At 39.8% G+C, this 14,928-nt stretch overlaps 2 protein-coding genes across 4 annotated transcripts; both read right to left on the reverse strand.

The window, feature by feature from the left end:
- Positions 1-248: 248 nt before the first annotated feature.
- Positions 249-6,010, reverse strand: LOC306828827 (platelet-derived growth factor receptor-like protein). Its single transcript, XM_079351521.1, has 7 exons — positions 5,868-6,010; positions 5,484-5,620; positions 2,488-2,630; positions 2,220-2,371; positions 1,769-2,062; positions 1,010-1,149; positions 249-749 (listed from the first exon to the last, which is right to left on the reverse strand). The coding sequence occupies exons 1-7, from the start codon at positions 5,932-5,934 to the stop codon at positions 525-527; spliced, it is 1,158 nt and encodes a 385-aa protein (XP_079207647.1). The 5' UTR covers positions 5,935-6,010; the 3' UTR covers positions 249-524.
- A 1,199-nt stretch (positions 6,011-7,209) lies between these two features.
- LOC306828826 (cationic amino acid transporter 2) lies at positions 7,210-13,730 on the reverse strand. 3 transcript variants are annotated; one of them, XM_079351518.1, is made up of 13 exons: positions 13,667-13,730; positions 12,440-12,472; positions 11,774-12,189; positions 10,688-10,843; positions 10,440-10,605; positions 10,198-10,334; positions 9,374-9,596; positions 8,488-8,624; positions 8,293-8,395; positions 8,071-8,204; positions 7,803-7,969; positions 7,605-7,713; positions 7,210-7,512 (listed from the first exon to the last, which is right to left on the reverse strand). In XM_079351518.1, the coding sequence occupies exons 1-13, from the start codon at positions 13,717-13,719 to the stop codon at positions 7,382-7,384; spliced, it is 1,965 nt and encodes a 654-aa protein (XP_079207644.1). In that variant the 5' UTR covers positions 13,720-13,730; the 3' UTR covers positions 7,210-7,381. The 3 variants fall into 3 exon arrangements, with proteins under 3 accessions (XP_079207644.1, XP_079207646.1, XP_079207645.1); XM_079351520.1 differs by having other exon boundaries at positions 12,724-13,729; XM_079351519.1 differs by lacking the exon at positions 12,440-12,472 and having other exon boundaries at positions 11,774-12,147; positions 13,667-13,729.
- Between the last annotated feature and the right edge of the window lie 1,198 nt (positions 13,731-14,928).

Consider the following 14,928-nt stretch of genomic DNA (forward strand, 5'->3'; position numbering starts at 1 on the left):
CCTAGCCCTAACCCTTGTAACAAAATTGTAATATTTGTGTTTTTAAACTATGATCTTCATATTATAATTCATTGAATGATCTTTCTAGTTCTTTGGTTCATATAGTTCCCAAAGGGTTCAGGTCAACGGTGGACAATTAGCAAACTGTTGCCACTGAACCCCAGATCGGACAAATAAAACACTCATGTCTTAGGAACTAACATAACAATATGTATTGAGCAAAATAAGCAATGATTTCATAGCTTCTTGTTTTATTGTCTACATCATCATCTTTGGCAGGGTCTGACACAAAAAGAAATAATTAGAAAAAGCAAGAATTATCCTGTAAACAAACATATAATACACAAGCCTGATGCACGTTATTTAATATACATTCATCTACACAACAGAATATCTATTATCATCTGTATGTTTCCTCAACTCAGTAACAGAATGTGAACGATAGGCTGTTTAATACTGCAACAATGCAAACTATTGCATCTGACCCCACCGTCCCCTAACTGACCCCCTATTTCCTCTCAGTATTATTTAGTTTTGTTGGTTTGTGGTTTCTTAGGTTTGACCTTTGGGACCACTTTAACTGTGGTGGACACTGATTTAGCTCCTTGCAAGTTCTGGGCGGTACAGGTGTACATTCCCTCGTCCACATCCCTCGCCTCATCCACCTGGAGGACAGATTTAGACTGCTGTCGGGCTGATCCTCCAGCCACAGGACTGATGCTCTCCAGTGTGTACAAAGGCCTCCCGATCTGCAACCATCACAGGAGTTTGGTTCAGTTAAAAACAAAAATGGACTTGCACCTGGGTCACACACTATGAAGACTAGTCTTTGTATATAGGGAACGAACTGCTAATCCATCTGTGCCCCTAAAGTTAAAGATTAACAATAATTGATTACGTCGGCAGTTTTAATGTTGAGTCATTTAAAACAGCTTAAAAGACAAAGTTAACTAATTTCAGAGGATGTACACCAGTTAAACTGTTCATTCACTCTTCCTAAGAGTCTGACCTGCTGTCCTGGGTATTCCCAGGTAAACTCAACGCCCACGTCCTGCTCTCCAATCACAGAGCAGCTGACCTGCAAATTGTCCCCCACAGTCACTGACCCTGATGAGGCCTGGATCACTGGAGCAGGAGGAGCCATGGGATCTGAAATAGAGATTACAGGTGAATTATATTCTCAAAGTGACTCTTTTTTCTTGTGCAATTTAAAGTATGAACATGAAGGAGGTATGGAGAGCTGCACTTCAGTATTTGAGTATCTAAGTGGTAGGCCAGCCAACAGTGTTCATACGAGGTTTCCTATCTAGAGCAGTTTTTAATAAATATACATTTTGTGAAGCCTTTAAAATTGTTTGTAACAAATTTGCAACCAAGATATATTACAGGGAAATGAATAGCTTATGATTTTTCTGGTAAAAGTTGAAGACGTGGTTGCAGTCTAACTACCAATCCTTTCTGCAACTGAATTAGCACCTTCAAATTGAATTACTGAATGAGGTTGAACTGTTAGTTTATGTGTCAGTGCTCAAGAAACCGAAACAGTATTAAAATGGAATATACATAAACTCATTGGGGAACTAGCTGTTTTACTCAGTTGTCATCCAGAATAGTCACTTTTCACTCCTTCATGTAAGATAGGCAGAATGCAGTCTCTATATGGCTTGATCTTCTGTAATTATATGGTGCTGGTTCATGTCTAATGCATGCCAAGAGAGGCTTTGACACTGATTAATACAAAATAGGATAACTTATTGGAGGAACTCACAGTTGACATAAATAAGCATGTACTTGGTGGAGCTCTGCCTCAAGTTGCCCAGACTGGCAACACAGAACAAGGCTCCAGCGTGATAAGGCCGAGGTCGATGAATTGTCATGCCCTTCCTCACATTAAAGGAGATCTCTGTTCCATCAACTGCCACCTCCACTGGTGGAAACTCCCTGTGCAGAGTTACTTTAGCCTCAGGTGATGTCACCTGGCAGGGGAGGACTGTTGGCCAGTTAGATCTCAGCTGAATCACCTCGTAGTAATCAGATGAAGGAACAAACAGCTCATTTGGGTCTGATAGGCACAGGGAGAAGATATGGCAGATTGAAGATAAGATAGCTGAATGTAAATAGGCTTTCTATCAAGCTTATGATGACATTAGACCTGCAGTTCTGAGAAGTGTGCCTCTTTAATGCATCTTTAATGATGCATTAAAGAGTATTCACTGTACCGGGAAAGAAGACAAAGACTTTGATGGCTTTGTCGTACTCCTTCCTGCAGTCTGTGTCTTCACAGTACATCGGAAAACATGTGTACTCCCCTGTGTCTGCACCAGTAGTGTTGACTAAAGTCAGGACACCGTATCTCTCATGTTGGACAATTCTGCAGAGCAAAAGCAGGAAAGTTTCAAAGAATGTATCAGCTTTCCAACAGGTTGTGTAAATCTAAACTTGAGTAAACATCATGCATTACTAAGATAATTAGACTGTGGCGTTTACCTTAGCCTTCCATCATCATCCTCCTCCAGATACGAGGGGACGCTCCACTGCACAGGTTTGCCTCTGCACCTCAGCTCCAGAGTGTCTCCTGACTGCACACTTAATGTCTCTCCGACCTTCTTAAACTTCCCTCTGTTCAGGACCTGAAAATATTAGATACATGATACAGGGAAAAATCAGTGCCTTGCTCAAGGCCGGCTCGGCAGTGCTTAGGAAGTGAACTGGAACCTCTCTAGCTGCTACCGGAATAATTTCTAGATTTGGTCATCACCAGGACTTGAACCGTCCACCCTCAGCAACCTAAGTCCCTTCAGACTGAGCTACTGCCGACCCACTGAACTACCAAGTTACATGCATTCAGTTGTGTGTGTGATAACAAACGAGGTAAATCAAGTAAAAAGCTTGTAACAAATGATGGAAGCAGCAGACTTTTAATATTTTAAGTTCAAGTATTATTGTTGGATCTTATTTTGGAGGGAAGGGATGAGTTAAAAAAAAAAAAAAAACCCACGTCTATTACATAAGCTTATGTGTTACGTTGTATAATTGTAGCTGGAATTCATAATGCTGTCAAAGCCCCAATGTTATAGCATGGGTAATTGAATTCAACTAATTTGTTGCCACACAGTAATAGTTACTTAACTATCTCAGAATTTATTTTATTGCCTGTCACTGTTGGAGTAACTCAGCCTTCTGTTGAGAGGAGCAATCAGTTAAATAATGAGGTGAGCTAGAGGAAGTGTATCAGTATCAAAGATATTTTGCTGAGATTTTCAGGGCTTTCAACAGCTGATAAGATAATCATGGGAGGAGACTTTAGTGAAATATAATGTGTGTATGCCTGAACTCGAATCCGCTGAGGGGCTGTGTTGGCAGGCTAATAGATGACATGGTTGCCTTTGCTGACAAAGAAAAGTCAAATATTTACTAATACAACTACAGCACCCAGCTGATGTGCCACAGTGACCCACAGTACAAAGTTGATGTATAATTCATCCATCCATCCATTTTCTGCCGCTTATCCGGGGTCGGGTCGCGGGGGCAGCAGTCTAAGCAGAGACACCCAGACTTCCCTCACCCCAGACACCTCCTCCAGCTCTTCCAGTGGGAAGGACTCTGTCCATAAAAGTAATGAACAGAACCGGTGACAAAGGGCAGCCCTGCCAGAGGCCAACGCGCACCGGGAACAGGTCCGACTTAATACCGGCAATGTGAACCATACTCCTGCTCCAGTCGTACAAGGACCGGCCCGCCCTTAGCAAAGGGCCCCAAACCCCATACTCACGGAGCACCCCCCAGAGGGCGCCGCGAGGGACACGGTCGAATGCCTTCTCCAAATCCACAAAGCACATGTGGACTGGTTGGGCAAACTCCCATGAACCCTCGAGCACCCGCTGGAGAGTGTAGAGCTGGTCCAGTGTTCCACGGCCAGGACGAAAACCGCATTGTTCCTCTTGAATCCGAGGTTCGACTAACAGCCGGATCCTCCTCTCCAGTACCCTGGAATCTATCTATCTATCTATCTATCTATCTATCTGTCTGTCTGTCTGTCTGTCTGTCTGTCTGTCTGTCTGTCTGTCTGTCTGTCTGTCTGTCTGTCTGTCTGTCTGTCTGTCTGTCTGTCTGTCTGTCTGTCTGTCTGTCTGTCTGTCTGTCTGTCTGTCTGTCTGTCTGTCTGTCTGTCTGTCTATCTATCTATCTATCCTTTCCCAGGGAGGCTGAGGAGTGTGATTCCCCGGTAGTTAGAACACACCCTCCGGTCCCCCTTCTTGAAAAGAGGGACTACCACCCCGGTCTGCCAGTCCAGAGGTACTGTCCCCGACCTCCACGCGATGTTACAAAGACGTGTCAACCATGACAGCCCCTGCACATCCACAGACTTAAGATACTCAGGGCGAATCTCATCCACCCCCGGAGCCTTGCCACCAAGGAGCTTGCCAACTACCTCGGTGACTTCGGCTTGGGTGATGGACGAATCTACCTCTGTGATGTATAATTCATTAACTGTAATTTCTGAACTACCTACAGCCGTAAGTCTGTTTTAAATATAATCTAAATCCTGTGCACATCACTGATTGCATAAAGTCCAACGAGTCAAAGGCAGGGGTGAGCTCCAAACCAAAGTAATCAATATTTAGGAGTTACCACCAACAGTGGTATATCTAGTATTGGTTAAGGGTTGTCAAGTTAGCCATATAAGGCCCAGTTTATTTATTAGAGGTTGAACCACAACCTGCCTGAACCAGTGGAGGAGAGCTAATAATACAAAGAATGCTCATTAAAATTTATATCAACAGCTCTTGCAGTAACTTTGTTGAAACAGCGTGAAAACAGCTGGCAGAGATTTTTATGGAAGAAATTTTTCTAATGAGAAAACAAAGGCAAATTGAAAGAAAAAGTTTAGATGTTGGTGAACTCTTCATTCCATTAACACATGGCAATTGTCTTAATAAAGGGAGACATTTCCAGTCTAATATTTTCAATATAATCTTAGAAAAAAAAACAAAGGGTAAAGGCTAGCGGTATCACTCACCAAGCTCCCTTATTTCTCTTGAAATGTAGTTCTTGGCTGACAGTTAAAGCTCACTATTGTTGTTTCTCTTGTATTGTCTCTCTGTTTATAAAAGAGACAGAAGATAGAAGGGTTTACTGTGGAATACAAGTCTTGAGAAGTAACAGCCATAGATATTAAAGTAGCTCACGGGCCTGTCTTATCACTACTTTAATAACTTTTTTTATGGGTTCCTTGGTAATAGATTAAGAGTGGTTGATAAACCAAGGAGACGTGTTTGGTTTGCGCGCTCGTCTTTTGAGTGGCGAAATTGTGTCACCAATAAAACTATAGTTTTGATTGAAGAGAATGAGTGATTCTTTTGTGTTTGAAGATAGAGAGGATTACATTTCCAAAATAGTTTGTGCTGTCTTAAGTGCAGGGATGAATAATCCTGCAAAATATCCTGTAACATATTAAATAGTAATGTGCACTTGTTCAGTACCTGTGTGAGTACAGTCTGTGCTGGGGCTGCAGGTGAAGCTTTGATCTTAGGTTTGGCTGTTGCTGCTCTTGGTCCTTTTTTTGTGGTTTTGTTTTGCTTTGGCCTCCTCCCTTTAGCGGTCTGCTGTTGTTGGGCAGCTTAAAGTGTACAGAGCACACGACAGATAGATTACTACAAAGTTATACTGTGGAATATTTTGTGCTTTGACAAGTAAAAGAAGCTGTGGTCTTAAGAATGGATTACAGCAATATTACTTTGTGATCATTTCCATCAAATGCCAACTTCGAGTGTAAGCTGTTTCATTCAGTATGCCAACAAGGCCTGTTAGTAATTCCAGGAACACATGTTCACAAAACTGCTCAGTAAGTGAATAAAATCACTTACCTAACTCGAAGATTAGGGCACAAATAAGGAGCGTGCTCAACAACAGCCTCCACTGGAACCCAAACATGTTCACAAATGGAAGGATAAATCACTGGAGTATTACAGCAGTTTGAGATTGTATGTTCATGCACAGAGAAACCAGACCAAACTGCAGAAACCAGTAAGAGGCAAAGGACGAAAGAGAAGAGTGGGCAGAGCTTGCAAAGTGAGCAGTCAGCTGTTTATCACAAATTCCTCCTCTGTGAGTGGCATTAGTACCTCAAATTCCTCCAGACTGGCTCAATGGAGGCTTTCAAACCTGTCCAGACCAATGAGGGACCAGACTTGAAGGCCTCTCCATGTGGAATCACACAGCCTGTTTGCTTAGCTGCTGGACTGGGAGTGTGCTCGCATCGTGAGTCTGGTCCTGAAAGGAGCATCGTGCCTGTTGTTATTACAGGCATTTGGTGCCCATTAAACCTTCTGTCGCTCATTAACTGACTGACTGCCCTCAGGTCAAGCCAACCACAATCCTCAGCAGCTTTATATGAACATTAAATTAAAAAAAATCATGCTTTAATTGTTTTAATCTATCTTTATTTTTATCAATACAGATAGATATTAACTTTCAGGTGATAAATCAAACAGCTTCTTTGCCCTGTGAAAAACTGACATGAACCAAAACACTTGTCATACAAATCTATGAAAACATAATGTATAAACCAAGTTCAAATAATTTTAATGTGATTTGCAATTTTAAGACTTTATTTTTTTCATTAAGCTAAACTTGACTTCTTGACATATACTAACAGATTATTCTTGATGAAATGGTGTGGAATAAGAAGGGAAAGTATGCAGGTTTGATTCACTTATGAAGCCTTTTTCCCAGAGGAAACAATGTAACTCATTTTGTCCGAGTGCTTTGAAAGACACGGTTTTGAACATGATAAAGGTAAGCTGCTGTGAAAGGTCCTTTTGTTCTCAGCGAACTCAGAGTAATGAGCCCACTCTTTATCCAAGATTACCAGTGAAACTTGAACATTTTTAAAAAGACGAGTCTCAAAACACTGGCTCCAGATAGTAGTAGCATTTTTAATTAAGGAAAATATTTACAATACATAATTAGAAAAGATGTACAGACTCTGTATATACAGCACATTGAACCAACAACAAAGTTCATGTTAAATGACATTTCTCTATTTACACTGTAAATACTTAGGTCTATTGTTTGACATGTGGAAAAAAACACCTATTGTTATCATAATACCACCACACTTTATTAGAATTGTACAAAATTACAATAATTCCCCATGTTACAATTGATATTCAAATCTTATATCATGAAACAGTTTTCTACATATGTAGAAACGATATGAAGTGATTTAACGTGTCAGAAAGTGTCAATGTGGAATAAAGAAAGTGGTCCTTGTGTCCATGTTTTCCATGTCACTGAACACCTGTAGAAGCAGTTCAGCACTGGCACATTTCAAACTTAAATTAGTTACTCACTGAAACATCTCAATCTTTTTCAAAGCTCAGAATCTTTCCTCATTAATGACTTTTGTGTCTGTTTTTTCGCTGACAGTTTCAATGTTCATGTGGCTGGCCCTGGCACGCTTCCTCTGGATGCTGTGATGTAGACCGTAGCCGAAATAGATGACTAACCCTGCAGAGAAAAACAAGGAGATCATACTGTTCAGCAACAAACTCCATACAAGGACTCTGAAGACAATATTTCAATCAGAACCATGGACTTACCCACTAACATCCAAATAGCATATCGTAACCATGTGTCTGCTCCTAATTGGACCATCAGGAATACATTGATAAGTGTGCTAAGTATAGGCAACGCAGGGAGAAAGGGCACCTGTGAAAAGAACAAAACATGGATGTCTATTAGCTTTTAGAGACAAATGTGGGTCTTATCTTTTAAATACGCTACTTAAATATACGAACCATAAAAGTAGCCTTTGTTGGATTTTGTGGCTGCCTCCAGATAATGACAGTGTTAACCAACAAGATGAGCGCGAGGATGCAAACAATGGCCACACTCCATCCTTCCAAACGAGACAGAGCGTCTAATGCTTGAGTCAGGGTGACACATAGTGCAACCACACATGCAACTGCAGAAAAGGAAAAGTCCATTGTTGGTGGTCAAGACGAAGTACAAACACATGAGACTGAAATCTTACAAGTGCCTCAGTAATGTGTGTGATTGAAGTACCAGAGAAAACAGTCAGTAGTGTGACTGTTTTTGAGGTGGATGAATTCGGGGAGGATGGAGGCTTCAGGATGTTGAACTTCTTTGATTCTATGGCCTTCAGGTCACACTCTGAGTCCGTTTGACTCTCTTGGTACCTTGAATACAACAAAAACAATTGTTACATACATAACATTTTTGCTCAAGTCGTTAAAGTTTTGTGTCAGCTATATCAAATAAATGTACCTGAGTATTAAGATACATATGGCTACAAGTGTGTAAGCAAACAAAGTCCCAATGGACATCATTTCCACCAAAGCTTCCAGGTCAAACAGCAGAGCCATGATGGCTGAAGATGACAAACAGAAAGAAAAAATTAATTAATTTATTTCTATAAACTTTCCAGTATGTACAGCAGGTGATCAGCCAGAGTTTTTGTACCTGCAACGACTCCTGATGAAATGGTAGCTATAGCAGGACTGCCTTTGGCAGTGACTTTGGTCAGGGGTTGGAAAAGCAGGCCGTCTCTTGCCATGGCGAACAACACTCGGGGCATCGGGAACATTGAACCCAGCAGACTGAGGAGAAAAATGAACATATGTATCACATGTATAAGATAATTTAGTATGTCAAAAAAAATTCAAAGCAGCTGCACTGGTGGTTAAATCTGTATCTGAACGGGGCTGCGGTGGAATCTGAGAAAACGCAAACACGTGTTTTTGTTGTGCTGATTGATGGCCTGTTGGATTCCTGACCTGTTAAATTACATTATGTGAATGTAGTTCTTTTCAATTTGTGATTTTAACAGTCTTTCATACATATTACACCAAAGTAAGGAATATTCCTTTTGATAAATGAAGTCTCCTAACTACTCTTAATTGTGAATAAACTACTTCATATTCTGTCAATCTGGCAAATCTTACAAAGTATGTACACAAGAAGAAGAAGAATTTTCCAGCAAGTATTCCGCGCTGCTTTTATGGGTTTGTTTGTTTTGCAAGGTTTTTGAAAATATTTTAAGCTTGGGTATAGCATTTGCAAAAACTAATGTAAACTAGTCAAAGAAAGGACGCTATCAGCTTATCTTAAGCTATTAACAAAAAAAATATGATGTACTGTACATGCTCAAAAGGAAAAGCATCTTTGTACTATGTTTTGTCATAGCATGCTAATGCATAAACATACTTCTAATCATTCTGAGTAGACCATGGACTCGTCCCTATTTGAGGAGACACATCTCTCATTTACAAATTTCTAACTTATGGCGGCACACAAAAAGTAGTTGATAACAAATTTAGCTGGTCATCATGCATGTGTTGTTTCATACCTGGTGGACAGAGCACACAGAGATCCAACAGCCACAACATATCTGGCAGGACCCCAACCCACATACTCAAAGGCCACTGGCAAGGGGCTTTTTTCACTGAGCATGTAGTATGGCATCATCAGTGTGAGAGCAGCAGACACAGCAAAGTAAGCCACGAAACAGATGAGAAGAGAGGCCACAATACCAATTGGGACAGACTTCTGAGGGTTCTTCACCTCCTCACCTTTGAAAAAAAAGGGCAAGTTCGTTTGGGGGTAAATAAAAGTGTTGCAACGACCCCTATCCAAACGTTTTTACACAGCAGTTTGATTAAGTAATAAAGTGAAAAACACTTCATTAAATAAGTGTTCTGATTCTGATAGCACCTTAAAATACCTTTTGTGTCATCTGGATAAGAGTGAACTTAAACAAAAAAAATTGTAAAAATTGTAGTTGTAGTCACATAAAGTAGTGAGGATTTCACAACTCATGACATTCTTTATCACAACCACCATCGTCACCACCACCACCATCATCATCATAACCATCATCATAATCATCATCATCATCATCATCATGATCCGACATTAAAGGAGTAAATTATGTAACTCTGACATGTAGTGTTTCAAATTGTCCCAGGAAGATGTATTAAATGTATTGATAAATGTCTGCCAATGGGATTCCGTAGATACCTAGCACTTGACAAAAACTTAATTTTATTGTTCAATGATGAAAATACAGATTCCTTTCAACCAAGCTTCAAAAATGAATTCCTCCGCAAATTTGTACAATTTCTGGTGTGCTACTTGTGCAAACCTTCCAACGTTTTCAAGTGGTTTTCTGACCTGTTGTAGCGATGCAGTCAAATCCAACAAAGGCGTAGAAACAGGTTGCAGCTCCGGCCAATGTTCCACCAAATCCATAAGGGAAAAATCCCCCTTGTCCATACACACTCGTTACATTGGCAGTGTAGCTCAGGTTGCTGCAGAGAGGAGAGGGCATTAGCATCAATATTTACTAATTGTACTTAGTTTGTGTGAGACAGGCTGCTCCACACAAACAGGATTGTTTTACTCTCTGACATTACTTGAGTTCTGCGGTGGCGTTTATCAGTTGCTCCTCACTAATTTGCCAGTTGACGACATCACCCTTGATGAATCCAGAGATGGTCACAAACACCAGCACTAGGACGTTAATTACTGTGAAGATCTTGTTGATTGTTGTTGACTCTTTAACTCCAAAAGCCAGAACACCTTCACAGAAAACAGTTTGATTAGAAAGTGTTTGATTTGATAAAATACTGCCACCATTTAAGACCATTGACAAAGGTTTTACCCGACAGAAGAAGCACCAGAACAGCAGCAAACACATCCGGGTAAGGAGCCAGGCCAGTGAGGCCCATGGGTGCATTCTCTTCAAAGAATTTGGATATGACGCCCCCTATGAGATCATCGAAGGTCCCACTCCATGCCAATGCAACACTCGATGTCCCTGAAGAAACAGAGAGAGAAAGATGCAATAACCTTATCAGCCTGAGTCACCACTTTACTGTAGCCATAAACAGAAAATACAGAGATGTTATTTCCGTCCTTGTGACTATCACAATTTATGATTCTGTTATGATGCAGCCCTTTTTTATGAGAATTTATGGACTATCAAGGTAAAAGAAAAAACATTAAACATACTATTTTAGTGGAAAAACATTCCATCCAACCTAGTCTCTTTACTGTTAAATAAATCATTTAGTATCTGTTTCTCCAGCAGGTAAAGGTCACTAAAGGCTCCCATGTTGATGGTTGATCATTTACGGGTTTTAGCGTTCCCTGTGAGAAAGCCTTTTAAATAGGCAGAAAGTACATTATGTCAGATAAGCAAAATCAACACGGTTACTTATCAGACAGGAAATAGATTGAATTGAATGGATTTAGTTCAATTGTGTCTTTTTTTTCTTTCTTTTTTTTTTACAAAGTTTATATAATAGAAGTTTAAAGCTTGAATTAAATATGAGAGGATATTTTGGTTTGAGTTAAATTTTTGACTCTGTGGACAAAGTGCCTCATATGTCTTTGCTGTTCTTAATCCGTACTTGTAAAAGCCATGTTTTATGACACAAACTTTCATCCTTGTTTCTTTACACACTCAAACATAGCCCTTACTGAATCTTTGCTGCGGAAAATGTGAACATAAGTCTGTTTGATACCTAACCCAAGCAGTGTTTCATGCATAAAAACTCAGTTCTCAGTCATAGTTGGCCAGGCTAAGGTTGATCATTACATGCTTATGATCCACAGAGGCTTACATTTCTGTTTGTACGTATATCTGTTTCATAACCAGCTCAAACATTCCTCACAATTTAAAAGTAGACAGAATTATTGATTGTCATTAAAAATACATTAAAAAAGGGTTCCCTTTCACTCTTACCTATGACATAGGAGAGTAACAGATTCCACCCGGTGATGAACGCCAGCAGCTCCCCAACAGTCACATAACTGTACAGGTATGCTGAGCCGGTTTTAGGAACCCGGGAGCCAAACTCTGCATAACACAACCCGGCAAATATGGATGCCAGAGCAGCTATGAAGAATGATATGATGATGCTGGGTCCAGCAGTGTCTCTGGCCACCTCTCCAGACAAGACGTAGACCCCAGCTCCCAAAGTGCTCCCCACACCGAGGGCCACCAGGTCCAGTGTGGTCAGGCATCGGTTAAACGTTGACTGCTCCCCCTCTGGCTCCAGGGGCTTCCTCCGAGATATGCTCCCAAGAAAGGACTTCACCACACCGCACGCCATGCTTCTGGAGAGATTATGTAGAGACAGGTGGGAGTGCAGGTTGATCCTAGTAAAACAATAAGGAGTGAGGGGCGAGGAGTGAGGAAGAGAGGGTGGATCAGTGAATGATTATCAGATCGGCTCCAGAAGAACGGAATAAGTTCAACAATTTGTTCATATTAATAAACTACACTGGCACAATAGAAAGTATTTTTTTTTAAGTTTTCAAATAAACATAAAAAGTTTTTTATGAAGTACTCATTAGACAAAGTGTAGAGCAAATAAATCAAAGATGACATTATACTGAAATCACTCACCTCTGCAGTGTAATCTCCTGTCTCACAGGTTTGCTAAGAAGAGATAAATAGGATTCTTCATTCACGCATATCTTATTATGCTTTCATACATGTGCCTCTTTATCATCCACCTGATATGAGAGTGCTGACATCTGGAGTTTTTCGGTGCCGCCCACAGCACAACACTGCACTTTACTCAACCTTCAGGTACATGCACAGTCTCTTCCGTGAACAAGTTAAAGGAGTGCAGGACAAAATTATGTCATAGCTTCTCATTATGGAAGAAAAATAAATTGTTTCCTTACCTTGTCAGAGCAGTATCATGTTAGAGATAACCCCTCCTCGCTGCTTTGTTTAGAGTACTCAATCAGTGCTACAAACAAATATGACAATTAGAGAAATAAAGAGCTTTCGCTGCAAAGGTTTTTTCACTGCTGATATTTTGTAAATGGTTTGGAAATACAACCACACAATTCCTATCTGATACATCAAGTACAACATTTTTTTTTAAAAAAACCTCAAAAGAAAACCTTCATCAAAAAGGATCCGTTTCACATTTTTTCCCCTTTTTTTGTTCTCCACGTGAATAGGCGAAGAAACTTGTCACATGGTAAATCATATGTGAGAAATTGTTAAATTTCTCACTTAAAGACTTTTCCTGATTATGCCTTCAATATAATCCAAGATTTAGCGTTTGTGTCCTTGAAAGAAAAGATCAAGTTAAAAAAAAAACTAAAAAAAAACATCAAACCAAAACTTTTTTTTTCCTGCTCCCCTTAGCAGACCGCTCTGGAGAGTCGAATCTGTAAGACCTGTGGCCCTGTGAGTTAATGAAACACAGGAGGACAAAGCAGCTTTCATGGCTCATGCATGCAAACTTTACTTTTTCAGAGGTAAAGCTCTCTCATTCACATCTGCAATCAGGGGATTTAAGCTCGCTTAATCCTTCCTGGCACCCACTGTAGCCGGAACAAGGCACACTCAGAGTGCTGTACCTTATCAGAAGCCCAGGCTTCCTATCAAGAGATCAACATGTTTATCTAAACACGAACTAATAAACACATGTTGAACTCTTGTTCTTGTTCATGTGTTTTTTTTATGGCTGTTAGTCATGCATTTAAATTTACATCTCAAATGCAGTGTTAGAAGGAAATATTTGTTATTATTGCATTAAAAATAGTTAGAGGTCTGTGATTTAAGTTTGACATCATCATCATCTTAACTTAGTAGATAAACAAATGTCTTTACCTTGCCTTCAGTTCCACGTGGAGGGACAGGTGCCTGTGTGCTGAAAACAACATGAAATATCTGTACTGTTGACTCTTATGAAGGAAACATGATTTCTTCTGCGATATATACAAGTCTGGCTTGTGTGACCCTCCCACTCAACAGAATTACTCACAAAGTAGCCTTTCCAGCACAGTTTGGATCATAATGGGTTCATTATTGTAACGAAGGCAAAGGGTGAGAACTGTGAACTGCAAATCCCTTTCAGAATCTCAAAAATGCTTTTGTGCTTGCTTACTTTGTTTTTGTATTTTCATAATTTTTCATTCCATAATTTAAATTCAAAACATTTTTGGAAACATTTTCGGGAATGTATCCAGTTTCTTGGATTGAAAAATTCCAGGGCAAGGTTGAGAAAAAGAATAAATAATTAATCTGCTATAAATAAACTAACAATCACTCAGTTTCACTATAAATGTGAGTTAGGACCCAACACGTGACACCAACAAGACTGAGATCTGATGGATGCAATCTAAAACTGCTATTACAATTTAAAGAATAAAACATAATAACAATATGCTCCAATACTGAATAAAAATATTATTAATCATTAAAGTCTATTAATTATAGTGACCATATTAGCCAATGTTTAGGTCCCTATGGATGTTACAGAGTTCAGATATTACTACAAGGCCAAGTTCTTCTTATCAGCGTGTGATGCGTTTAAAAAAAACAAAAAACAGAAGAGGTCAGGACACAGGTATCAGTCTTCTTATGTTACCTCTCACCTTAATCTATGACTGTACATATCTCAATCTCACTCTGAAGTGTGGGACAACAATATAGCTTCATCATATGAAGACATTTAAAAAAGGTCATATCGTGGGTTTGTCAAATAGTCTGTTTGAATAGAGGCATGAACAAAAACTGTCCTTTTGTGTTTTACAGTGCATCCTAGCCTCATGTCACGTCAGGGGAACACTGATAGTAACCACAAATGAACCTTTAAGCAAGTGACGCATGAGATTTCTTCTGGTCAGAGTGAACTTTAGCCTACTGAGTCATTCCTCTATTTTTGGACTGTCTGTAAACTCTTTGCTTCCTAGAAGTTATCTTTCCTCTCTTGTCATCTTTCTGAAACCCCAAAAAAGAATTGCAGGAGTATCATAAAAAAGTGCAAGAATGCATTTTACAGAAACTAAAGAGTTTAGACAGAAAATTCTTCCAGTTCAAGATAAGTGTCTTATTATCATCGGTATGCCTACATAAAGCCATTCTTTCCT

Source organism: Symphodus melops, assembly GCF_947650265.1.
Source record: "Symphodus melops genome assembly, chromosome: 9".
Taxonomy (NCBI): Eukaryota; Metazoa; Chordata; class Actinopteri; order Labriformes; family Labridae; genus Symphodus; species Symphodus melops.

Excerpts from the sequence above, each read along its gene's own strand:
- LOC306828827 (XM_079351521.1), bottom strand. The coding sequence starts at position 5,934 with ATGTTTGGGTTCCAGTGGAGGCTGTTGTTGAGCACGCTCCTTATTTGT. Across the intron at positions 2,372-2,487 it reads GATGATGATGGAAGGCTAAG|AATTGTCCAACATGAGAGAT; the intron begins GTAAACGCCACA and ends TTTGCTCTGCAG. Across the intron at positions 2,063-2,219 it reads AGTCTTTGTCTTCTTTCCCG|ACCCAAATGAGCTGTTTGTT; the intron begins GTACAGTGAATA and ends TGTGCCTATCAG.
- LOC306828826 (XM_079351518.1), bottom strand. The coding sequence starts at position 13,719 with ATGTTGTTTTCAGCACACAGGCACCTGTCCCTCCACGTGGAACTGAAG. Across the intron at positions 12,473-13,666 it reads CACGTGGAACTGAAGGCAAG|CAAACCTGTGAGACAGGAGA; the intron begins GTAAAGACATTT and ends ATCTCTTCTTAG. Across the intron at positions 10,844-11,773 it reads GTTACTCTCCTATGTCATAG|GGACATCGAGTGTTGCATTG; the intron begins GTAAGAGTGAAA and ends CTGTTTCTTCAG.